Source organism: Henckelia pumila, chromosome 4 (genome assembly GCF_033568475.1).
Source record: "Henckelia pumila isolate YLH828 chromosome 4, ASM3356847v2, whole genome shotgun sequence".
Classification (NCBI taxonomy): domain Eukaryota; kingdom Viridiplantae; phylum Streptophyta; class Magnoliopsida; order Lamiales; family Gesneriaceae; genus Henckelia; species Henckelia pumila.
Genome location: NC_133123.1, coordinates 202,730,549 through 202,741,998, shown reverse-complemented (window position 1 = coordinate 202,741,998; position 11,450 = coordinate 202,730,549). Strand labels below are relative to the sequence as shown.

Genomic DNA, 11,450 nt, shown 5'->3' with positions numbered 1-11,450 from the left:
ATGAGTGGAATTAGAGTAAATGATTGTCCTTAAAGACGAGAAAAAATCATATTAAACAAGTGTTTGTCCTGCAATTGGAACACTTGGGTGATGGTTCCACCAATCTCTAAGGATTGAACACTCCTCTCCACTTGTGTCATGCACCGTATTGTACCATATTGGAGTGGAACACTTGGGTGATGGTTCCAAATTCATATTGGATTGTTCTACATAACTGACATTTTGATCCTAAGATACTTCCACTAGGGGAGTGTGATAAAATACTTGCAGCCAGTCGAGCACGATATGTGTCCATCTTCACTGTATTCTGATATTCCCACATCTCAGCCGAGTCACGGGCTAGACACTCTACCCACATGCATGCAAAAACACCACAATCAATTTATATGTAATTATTGGAGCATGTTCACAAGGACAAATCATATTGTGCCGTATTTCAGGAGGATTATTCTCAATTTATATGTAATTGTTTTACATAACTGACATTTTGATCCAAAGACACTTCCAATAGGAGAGTGAGATCCTCATGTCACATAATGTATGTCCTACAATCAGAACGAATTGTTCTCGATTAAGTTATGATTATCCCATTATTGTTACTAGTTGTGCTCGATCTCAGAGTCTCGTGTTATTATAGAAGAGTGAAATTATACCAAGTGGAAGTCCACAAATTGGTGTCTTAGACTAGAATAAATCACATCAAGCAACTCTCAAGTATGGAATTCGGAAAATATACCACAATAGTATACATTGGTTGTTAGTGGACATCCACAAATGGTGAATTATCAATGTATTCCTCCTACACCATAGACAAAGTGAGGCACAATTTTTAAACATCCTTACATACTGTATCTCCATAAACCATAAAATCATACAAAGACTATACATGTTAATCAAAGTTGTTTTTCAGCATTCCCCTTTCGTGACATAAAATACTTGCAGCCAGTCTTGCACGATAGGTGTCCATCTTCACAGTATTTTGATATGTCCACATTTCATCTAAGTCACGGGCTAGACACTCTACCCACATGCATGCATAAACACCACAGTCAAGTGTTTCACCTTGATGACGCATACGTTCTCTCAACACAGCGGAGTCGGGTATGATGAAATTTGAATGATGACGAACCCAACCAACCAAAAAACGTGCCTTCAAAGATAAATATTATCAAAACACATTTATACAATTCACATAACATGACACAATGAAAACTCACCAACGTTCTACATGCCCCTAGGCTGAACGAATCGGGAAGTGAATTCCACATTTTGAACACCCCTTCCTTTGCGTGAAATACTAGCAGAAACCAATGCGCTCTGCTATTGATTGGAAAAATGAGGTATTTGCATCTCTTAAACAAATCACCATTCATTTTCTGCAAAAATAACTTTGAGGCAGAAGAGAGTCGCGAAAAAAGAAGTCGTAATCATTATTTTGAACCTTCATTTTTTTCCCAAATTTTTTGAGGTGCTCAAACAATTCTGCCTGCAAATGAAAGAACAAGAAAAATGAAAAACTAACTCAAGTGTATAGTATATCAAACGTAAAATATTAAAATTTTACTAACCTGCACCAAAGTGTCCATGCAAAATATTTCATTTCCATTATCCACACTGAATTTTTCCATCATTCGCATTTGAACATTTATAATCTCATGACTAACAAGCTTACCAAACAAGAAATCACAGAAAACGGACCCTGGTAAATGGACAATTCCGTCTAGCCAAACATCAACACTACAAGAAAATACGAATTATTTTGTATTAAAAAAAGATCTCAAAAAAAGATTAAAATTAATACACGATCTTTCAGATAGAAAGTCATACGCTATGTCATCACTCAAAAAATATTCTTTCAACAATTTTTTCTCTTCGTCAGTGGCTTCTTCATGTCCACAGAAATCTGTTCTACCTTGATATTCACCAGTCCAAGCCTTACTCAAGTCGTTATCAGGTAGCTCCTCAACATCAATTACTTTATTTGCCTACGTCAGAATACACAAAGATGGTAAAAAACAATAAAGATTTCCACGAATTAAAATATAGGACTTCAATATCAAATAATCAAGGTTAAAGGAAGGTTTCTATCAAAGTTAAACCTTTTTTCTTCCCTTCCTCTTTGGCGTGGTACTGGGTGGAGTCACAAACATTGACGGTTTTCTTTTTTTTTACCCGATCACCCCTCGTTCTGACATTATCGACAATAGAAGATTGAAAATTAATGATTTCCTCAACCTTCTCAGAATTATCGTCAGTCTCGTCCACCCCACCACTTTTGTCAGAAGTATCCTCATCAATACGACTTTCAACCACGTTGATTGAAATATCACCCGCAGAAACATTATTCTCTTTAACCACTTTTGTTACAATATTATCCAACAACTTATCAATCTCATTCAGATCTTCACTACTACCGTCACATGATCCGTTAAGAGAATTCTCTCCATCAGCTTTGCTTTTTTTTCATTCCCATGTCACAACTTTCTTCATTTTTATCCCTCCCAAGCTCAGCACCAACAATACCTTTTCCATCCCCCAAGTCATCAACACCTATACTTTCTTTCATCTCAAACTCGATACCAGCCACACCCTTTCCCTTACCCAATCCGTCAGCACATACATCTTCACCCTTCTTCAATTCACCAATATCTGAAATTTTTGTCTCAACCAATTTCTGAACAACCTCACCTTCTGCATTCAAATTTTCAGATAAATCAACACAATTGTTGACAGGCACATCAACAAAATCATTTAAATTACCCCATAGGTCATGACTCGCACTCAACTCCTCTTGCTCATCGGTTTCATTCATTCCATCAGCAGCGTCATCAACACTCAGATCATTATCAACTACAATGTCCTTGCCTTTGCGATTTCGAGCAAATTCTTTCTCCAAATCCATATTTTCTTTCAAATCAAACAGCTTCCTCTTAGCGCCAACTCTCTCACGTTTCAGCTGCGCACAAGTTCTTTTCAACATTTTAATCTCAGCAATTTGTTTATTCACAATTTTTTCTAGTTCACAATTATCTCTGCTGCCTCCTTGTTCCTTTGAAACCGGCAGCAACAACTACAACAACAAAGAAGTTAATGAAGAATATTTCTTATTTTTAAAACGTGAAATGAAGGATGCTACTCAAATTACCTTGTTCTCCAACAACATTTCCTCTTCAGGAAAGGGATGAATCGACAAAACCTGATCCAAAAACAAATATATATCATGCAAACCTCCAGCATTCGAAATATGATTAGTAAAAAAGAAGATACCTTGGTTGACGATATGGCATCAAAAGCCACTTCAGCTTTCACAGCATCCAACTTGATCTTGCTTTTTTCGAAACGAAACAGGCGAGGGCAGATATGAACACCACGAGGGACGGCTAATGACGGCACTCTTTCATAGAACCAAGCCTAAGCAAAAAATCATATAAGTAAACAAATTCAACAAATTAATAGCACAATAACTCAGATAATTATATACTAACCATCAAACCAGCCGTGCAACCATCCAAATACAATTTACTCGCTTGATTGTCCAATTCTCGGTATAAAAACCTAAACGCAGCATCTTCCCATCCAAACTCAAAAAAAGTGCTCAGTTCATCAATATAGGGAAAGATAAAAGCAGGAGTAATGTAATTACCAGTCGAGAATATTACAGAATTAAATATGAACAAAATGAACATTCGAACAAAGTCATCAATGTCAGCTTCGACATTACTACTCGCAAGGAAAACAAGCTTCTTTTTTATAACGATCCTATGAGTGTTGCTTATTTTCTCTCCGAAATGCCGAGACAGAAAGCTTGATTCAAGCTTGAGGTCCAGATCAACTTGTTGACCTCTCTGATGCAAACCAAGCACGATTGAGAAGTCTCTTGATGTGAAAGGAATGGAAATATCGCCACCAACAACGAACGAGCATGAAGGACTATCAAATCTTTTAAACAGATAGTCAACCCTGTCACTACTCACAGGTAGAACAGGCATGTCTATCCATTTACCGAATGGAGTTTCTTTTATTCTGCTCATTTGTTCATTCCCTATGACCACCTTCAACTCCTCCATTATTTTTTTACAATATGCGGGAGAACATCGAGTAAATATAACCTTGCCACTTTTGATCGACTCAAAATCATCACATATTTCCTCTTCATCAGCCATTTCTAATATTTAAAAATCATTACAAAAATTTTACATTATAAAAATAACAGAATGGAATATTGCATGGAAAAGAACAAAAACTTCAAATTTGAGAACAATTGGATACTTTTATACAAAAATTTATCAATTGTCTTCAACAATATAACATTATTGAATATATATTCAATAAATCACAAACATCACAACAACATAACAATATAGAATTCATTTACGAAGATATACTTCAAAAACAATTTCAAGAACAAAACCCTAAAAATTGGGGATAAATAATTTAAACTGAGAAACTGTCAAAATTAAATATAAAATTTAGGAATAATGATGCGAATGTTTCGACAAATATATGCAAACAAAAACGGTACTAAGACAATTGAGCCACGAAATCCTAAAAATAATGGAAACACATAAATATTAAAGATTCTTACAATGAGGACCAAATTATTCCTCTAAACGAACAATTTTTCTCAGTTACTCGAGAGACTAATCATATATAGCAGCCAATTTAACAAATTTAAAACATGGTTCACCTATTTTTGATTTTTTCGACTTCTTCACCGTGCTAGATTTCTTTTCCTTCCGGACTCTAGAAGCTCCTTCAACTGACTTATCTTTTGAGTGTCTGCTTCGTCTAGTCAACGGTGCCATTTTCTGATCTCAAAAACTTGTCGCAAAAGATCACTGCTTTCATGCGGGAAGAATCGGTTGGGTGAGGGAGGAAAACTACCGATCGTCCCTGTTTTCTTGTTTTTTGTTTATTTGAAAAATAAAGTGAGGGATAGTGTTGGGTGTTTAAATAAATTTTAGGGGCATTTTTGTAAACTGACCCAAATAGGAAGTTGTAACAAATAGCAGCCTTATGTCAGGGATTTAGAATAAATAATTGCTAACTTGGGGACTGAGGAGGAATTTATGTTTACTAGTAGGGATTTATCACAAATTTGCTGTTTAAATAAACTATATATAAAATGCAAAGAAAGACTGAAAATTTCAAGTTCTACTGTATTTCCCAGGAACAAAAACAAATCAATCTTTATTATTCTGAATACTTAAATAAACCAAATGAAGCATCCGTTACTGACCAAAGACCTGATTTTTGTACAAATTGTTATCTAATATTTCTTCAGGAGATCATGAGAGCACCAAATCAGTGAACTCATCTTTAGATCTCCTTCCCTTCATTGCCCTTTTGCACTCAGAGTTGTACCGATCACTCTCTTCTTCCTTTTTTTCCCCTATACTTGGAACAAATTACTTCATCGAACTAGATCAAAGAAAACAAAACCCATTTCTGCCAAAAAATGATACAACTCCAAGAGGATGAACCAACAAGAACGTTGGCGAGAACACCGAAAGGATTCGAGGAAAAAGAAGAGCCCAACACAGCACCCACATTTGAACTATGAAATTTTAAAAATAATGCAAAATTATAGCTTAAATCAAATGAAAAACTACGAATTCAATGAGATTTTACCTTTACGTGCAAATCATCGCAAGAATTAAATCTCTTGTTCTCATATGAAATAGATTTCTCCCGATTAGATAATGAACAATAGAAGAAGAAAAAGGGAGGAAGAGAGGCTTTCCAACGAGAGAATTGAGTAGGGTTTCATGTTTCGGAAAAAATGACGGGGGCAAAATGGTCCCAAAATTTTATTTTTTATCAAGCAAAATAGAACAATCACTTTTGGTTAATCAAAAATCAACTCAAGACCAGCTTTAAGATTTTAATTAAATTAAGCACAATCTAACACAAAATTTGATTTTAAAAAACACACCAAAATGATTTTTTTACATCAAAAGTTAATAATTAATTTTTTTTTATTGATTACAAACACTCACTTAGTTTGATAGCCCTAATACAATGGGCTGATGGCCTAATTTTCTTCGTCTGGTTATGTTGGGTTGGTCGGACAGTTGCTCCTAGATTGGGCCACTGACTCGTGATGAAGTCGAACCCAAATTACTTTGGGCCATTTCACGATCCACATACATGTTTGTAAGTCCTTGATCGGTAGGTTCATTTTCTCCAAAAAGAATTTCGCTCGATTAGGTTTTAACCAATTGCACACCCATAGTTATTAAGACATTGTTTGGTTTGATGTCTATATATAATTTATCCCAATCAATTTCGCCTTATTTTTGTCATATTATTTATCTATTTATTAATTAATAATTTTACATCAATTAAATCAAATAAATTATAATCTATACATCAAATCAAATAATGTATTAACTATTTTATCATATTTATTTTTAATTTACATTATATTGCTTATCTATGAATTACTTATCTTATCACTCAAACCAAACGGTCAAGCCTAGTATTAATTGGTGTTTTTATTCATAGAATAAAACACAGATCCACGAAAGGTCTATTCAACTTGTAAATATAAAATATTTTCTATTTTCTAATATAAAATCATCTCAGAATAACATCACCTTTTGTCCAAAGAAACGCGACTTTAACAAAGCGTCAGCAAATAACAAAGAACAAAAAGAGCTACGAGATTCTAAGAGGAATCGGTGAAGAAAAAATGATACGAGGAGTCATAGTAATGAACGATCAGGGCAAGCCTCGCCTCGTCAAATTCTACGAATTCCAGGTTATCACATTCTTTTTCATAGTATATGAACAATTAACTCCAAAATTCCTTCATTATTCAGTGTTCTTTTGCGCCTTTTTTTGTCTGAAGTTTTTTCAATTAAAATTGTGATTTGAAATGTATGATTAGCCTGTGGAGAAGCAGCAGGAGCTGATTCGGAGCATCTACAGAAGTCAGTTCAGTTTTTTCATGGTTTAATAGTTTCTGAATTGTGTGTGTATAGTTCGTTTATTGTGCTTCTCCTTGCAGTATTGTGCAGTAGAGCTGAGAATGTCAGTAATTTTGTCAAAGTAGATTCTCTTTTTGGAAAGGTATGCTATCTATTTAGCATTCGAATTAACCCGAAGATTTGTATTTTATATCGTACGGGTTATAGGTTTGTAGGTTTGTTAGTAATTTAAGTTCTTGATTTTGCAGGATGTGCGGCTTGTGTATAAAACATTTGCCACCTTGTACTTTGTCTTCATTTTTGATAACTCTGAGAATGAGCTTGCTATGCTAGATCTCATGCAAGGTATCTTTAATTGATCATTTGATGATTTAAGTTTTTAGATTAGAATTTTAGAGGTTTGTGCTCTCATTTTCCAGTCCTCAATCGTAAGTAGGGGAAGGAAGGCATAGTTTAGACAACGGGAAAGTAAATGTACGATCTTAGTTGTGACTTTGTATATACAATTATAAATAGATGTTCTTGATCATTAACAATATGGTTTTCCTTTATATATGTTAAGACTTGTAGTAGTAGTACTACTATCTCAGAGATAATTATCAATATCTGCCGTTTACACTGTTCATATTATACACACACACACATTTGTTGGGGTGTTGTCCCTATATTCCTCTGCTCCCCAACTGTTTTGAGAATATATTGTTTAAATTTCATTAAGAGATTTTCTTTTATTGTGGTAGAAGGGGAAATAGATTGATTCTTGGCAATTCATTTAAAAATTTTGTTTTGCTGCCAATTATATTAAGTGGGCGAATGCTTGACATTTGTTTAGGGTTGTGTACAGCCAATTGCTTCTGAAGCATATTTTGGATTTAAACATTATTTGTTTGTCTGTTCTTTGGTAATGTATGTCATAGTGTTGGATGGTTTAATCTTGCTAGTTTTGGTACCGAACTTTATAATTCCCTGATGATTTGTTATCAAGTTGATAAAAGGAGATTTTTGGGATAGCATAAGATGGATGAATGCTTAAGTTTTACGTGTTCACATCTTTTTCAAGTAGTCCTTTTTTCTCATCTCGTTTATTAAATACGGCATTCCCTAATTTGGCTTTGTCACTCTTACTCAATGATGGAACTACTTGTTGGTTTCCACTAACAGGATGGTTGATAAATTGCTCTATGTTATCTTCGACATTTTAAAACTTGTTCCTATAAGGCTGGCTTTAAATTGGAGTTTCTCTATTCCTATTGCTCTGTTTGCTTACTCTTTTTTTGAAACAGTTTCTGGATTTCTTTATTCCTTTCGCTTTGTTTGATTACTTTATGTTATTTAAACAGTTTTTGTGGAGACGATGGACAGATGTTTTAGCAATGTGTGCGAGCTTGATGTGGTCTTCAACTTTAACAAGGTCAGACCTCTTTTACACTTATCATCACAGACGTGTGTACAACGCGATAGTCTTTTAAGAGCAGGTTGGTAGTTGATGTAGTAACTTTAGCTTTTATAATGCGAAAATGACTAATTTAGATGTATCTGCTCTAATCACCCACGAGATGAACATAAGCCATGAGGGGTAGCCCTGGACTGGAACCAGAGCCTTGGAGTTTGGTGGTGCAGAATTGACAATAATATTAACGCAAGAAGAATGTAAACTAACCATTTAATTCAAAGCAGTTATGTATGTACTATGTAGTATTATGACAACATTGAAAATAAACTAATTATTTAAGCTGTTAAAAATATTTTATCAGGTAATTTTTTTTTGTTTCTGGTGCATGCAAAAACCTACGAGGGCTTGGATGAATGGGTGACCCAATTCTTTGTGCTTGATTGAAGATACGATCTTACGAATGAGAAGCTTCATTTTGATCCCCAATGACAAAAATTACTTAATCATTTGCACATTCTAAGTTTCATGTTATCGTGCTTCAGAACAAACACCAATATTAAATCATGACTTAATATTATCTATTTAACACAGTAGACAATGTCTATGCTGGAACAAACTTTTTTCAAGAATATGCATATAAAAAGAACAACATCAATATCATATATTTATGTACTTATTATTATTATAATTAATTTATCGAACTTTTGCTGTCTAATTATATGCATATAATTCTTTGCATTCTGGTTTGTTGGGTGAAGCGGTTTAAAGTTTACTTGATTAGCTGGTAAGAAGAATTTATTTTTCTCCTGTAATATTCTTTCTTTTATATACACTTATGATTTTTTGCTTGAAATTTTAGAATTTGAATTTAAAATTCTTATCTTAGAGTCTTAGACTTGTTCAGGTATTCTGTTAAATCCTGACCTCCTTGTGTCAGTTTCTTGTAAATTTATAATTTTTTTCAGGGTGTGGGGATTCAGCATGTAAAATTTGCTACACAGTGGAAATTTTTGGGCTAAATTTTTATATAGCTCAGAGTTGAGGAAATTTGATCGAACCCCCTTATTGTAAAGTGACTCCGCTGACTTATGTTTCTGATTAGCTCAGAAAAGTCTCATGTCAAAAGTGAATCATATTTAGCATCGAGAAATGAGTTGAGAATGCAGTCTTATTTATCCATGAGCTTGTGAACTGACTGTCATTAGGTATGCATAGTTTCTTATAGAATGCTGTTTATCGCCATTATGGGCTTGTTAAAATGGGAGTCATAATTGGTGGCTCGACCGTTGAGAAGGGGAGAGGGGAACCCGATCTCGGTTCTAAGCTAGTTGTAAGCATTTTTCCTACTGGCCCGCGTCATTATACCTGCCATGCCAAAGGGATCGACCTTTGGCAATGTGTTCACTGGTTGAGTAGATGCTACCCGTAGGGTAGTGCTCTGCGAGTGACGTGACGGCTCATGATTGGTTAAAATCAGTGGGCCCCACGTAGGACCCACTGATTTCGACCAATCATAGAGTTACACATCACCCGCAGGATAGTACCTTGCGGGCGGCATGTACTAAACCGTGTTCACTTAACCTTTTGAAGGGGAAGATATGACAATAATATAGAGAAAAATAATTTAATACGATAATAAATATATAAAAAATGATAGTTAATATAGTATTTGGTTTGATTGATAAAAATGATTAATCAAATTTTAAATAAGATGATAGATTACCATTTTGTCCTCTTAAAAATTAATAAAATTTGAATAATATTATTTTAAAGGGTGATATCGTAATTTAAATTAAATGATTTGATTGATATGAGATAAATAATTAATGATTTGATTGATGTAAGATAAATATTTAGTAGATGGATAAATAATATGACAAAGTAAACATGAGGTTGGATAAGATAAATTATCAATGGATTAATAATGTCACTTCATACGGTGCATTTATATCATGTCTATCATGTTGAATCTGTGACTCCTATGTCACCTTAGCTGAGGCTTTACCAAAAATAAACTTGATCAGCTTCATTGATTATTATCTAGTTGAGAAGTCATGCTAGTGACAGTGGATTGATATTTTGTGTTTGATCTGTTCTGCAGATGCATACAATTTTAGATGAAATTATTTTGGGTGGCCAAGTTCTTGAGACAAATTCTTCAGAAATTGTGAAGGCAGTGGAAGAAATTTTAAAGTCTCTTTTCTGCTCTCTCTCTCTCTCTCACACACATTCTCCCATGCATATCGATATAGATTGTCGAAAAATTGATGTTGACAACATGTTAAGCAGGTTGGAAAGAAACTCAAATTCAAGCACGCTAGGATCATCAATTTCTGGTTGGCAGGGTCGGTAGCAGCAGTTTGGCCCGTGTAACTTCTTTCATCTCAACATATGTATGCTGGGTTTGGGGATTTTTCTCCGTGTTTACCAGACGTGAAGGCGTTGGGTCGTGAGAAGCAAATATCTTCGTCGTGTTACCTGATTTACAATTTCTTCTTGACCTGCAGTAGTGACTTAAAAGGCTCAGTTTTCCTGCGTTAGAATGCAATATATAACCCACGACAGTCGTAACTGAGTAACCTGATTCTGCCTATTTTGTGAAGTCTGCCTCCTTTAGCTGAACTGAATCATATCATTTCTTCAGTATTGTGCATAGTTGGATTGTGAGTTTTGGTTGGTATCCAATTTCTTGTTATGTAGTTGGTATCGAAACATTATGTATACATTTTCAGTACGTAAACTTTGCTATGGTTTGATCATCAGTCGTGGCCTGTCTATGAGCAGGGGCAATCAATTCGTAAAGAAAAATGTTAATTGCACTGAGTATTCTTATTTTCTTTATAAAGTCGAGTGTGAGTAGTAGAAAATGGGGTGCAAATAATTGATCTTGTGGAGAAATATATGAGAATAATACTGAAGCAGCATAACCCTAATATAGATGCAACGGCTTGGATCAGAGGAGCCAAATGCAGAAATAGACCATTGGATCTAGCGAGGGAACAAACAAACCATAAACTTTAAGGATGACGTAAAAGTAGTAGTCATTTTGTTCTGGGCCACTATCTTGGCATTGCATCGTATCATATCATGGATGGATGGATCAGATCGGAATTTGTTTGAAAATT

At 34.6% G+C, this 11,450-nt stretch overlaps 2 protein-coding genes across 3 annotated transcripts; one reads left to right on the top strand and one right to left on the bottom strand.

Annotated features, from left to right (window-relative positions):
* Window positions 1-863: 863 nt before the first annotated feature.
* On the bottom strand, window positions 864-5,765 carry LOC140866131 (uncharacterized). 2 transcript variants are annotated; one of them, XM_073271032.1, is made up of 10 exons: window positions 4,688-5,758; window positions 3,486-4,165; window positions 3,268-3,411; window positions 3,146-3,196; window positions 2,100-3,070; window positions 1,828-1,985; window positions 1,569-1,737; window positions 1,442-1,486; window positions 1,218-1,317; window positions 864-1,150 (listed from the first exon to the last, which is right to left on the bottom strand). In XM_073271032.1, exons 1-5 carry the CDS (start codon window positions 4,803-4,805, stop codon window positions 2,447-2,449), a joined length of 1,617 nt encoding a protein of 538 aa, XP_073127133.1. In that variant the 5' UTR covers window positions 4,806-5,758; the 3' UTR covers window positions 864-1,150; window positions 1,218-1,317; window positions 1,442-1,486; window positions 1,569-1,737; window positions 1,828-1,985; window positions 2,100-2,446. The 2 variants fall into 2 exon arrangements, with proteins under 2 accessions (XP_073127133.1, XP_073127134.1); XM_073271033.1 differs by having other exon boundaries at window positions 1,218-1,486; window positions 5,632-5,765.
* Window positions 5,766-6,621: 856 nt separating this feature from the next.
* LOC140864142 (AP-3 complex subunit sigma) lies at window positions 6,622-11,087 on the top strand. Its single transcript, XM_073268087.1, has 7 exons — window positions 6,622-6,763; window positions 6,893-6,935; window positions 7,013-7,074; window positions 7,181-7,277; window positions 8,273-8,343; window positions 10,427-10,518; window positions 10,615-11,087. The coding sequence occupies exons 1-7, from the start codon at window positions 6,695-6,697 to the stop codon at window positions 10,676-10,678; spliced, it is 498 nt and encodes a 165-aa protein (XP_073124188.1). The 5' UTR covers window positions 6,622-6,694; the 3' UTR covers window positions 10,679-11,087.
* The last annotated feature ends 363 nt before the right edge of the window (window positions 11,088-11,450 follow it).

What these genes read in the sequence shown, in the direction of transcription:
- LOC140866131 (XM_073271032.1), bottom strand. Translation starts at nt 4,805, where the DNA reads ATGGCACCGTTGACTAGACGAAGCAGACACTCAAAAGATAAGTCAGTT. An exon ending in GTTGCACGGCTGGTTTGATG is followed by an intron (nt 3,412 to 3,485) that starts GTTAGTATATAA and finishes TTTTTTGCTTAG; the next exon opens with GCTTGGTTCTATGAAAGAGT. An exon ending in AAATGTTGTTGGAGAACAAG is followed by an intron (nt 3,071 to 3,145) that starts GTAATTTGAGTA and finishes TTGTTGTTGTAG; the next exon opens with TTGTTGCTGCCGGTTTCAAA.
- LOC140864142 (XM_073268087.1), top strand. Translation starts at nt 6,695, where the DNA reads ATGATACGAGGAGTCATAGTAATGAACGATCAGGGCAAGCCTCGCCTC. An exon ending in TATGCTAGATCTCATGCAAG is followed by an intron (nt 7,278 to 8,272) that starts GTATCTTTAATT and finishes TTATTTAAACAG; the next exon opens with TTTTTGTGGAGACGATGGAC. An exon ending in GCAGTGGAAGAAATTTTAAA is followed by an intron (nt 10,519 to 10,614) that starts GTCTCTTTTCTG and finishes CATGTTAAGCAG; the next exon opens with GTTGGAAAGAAACTCAAATT.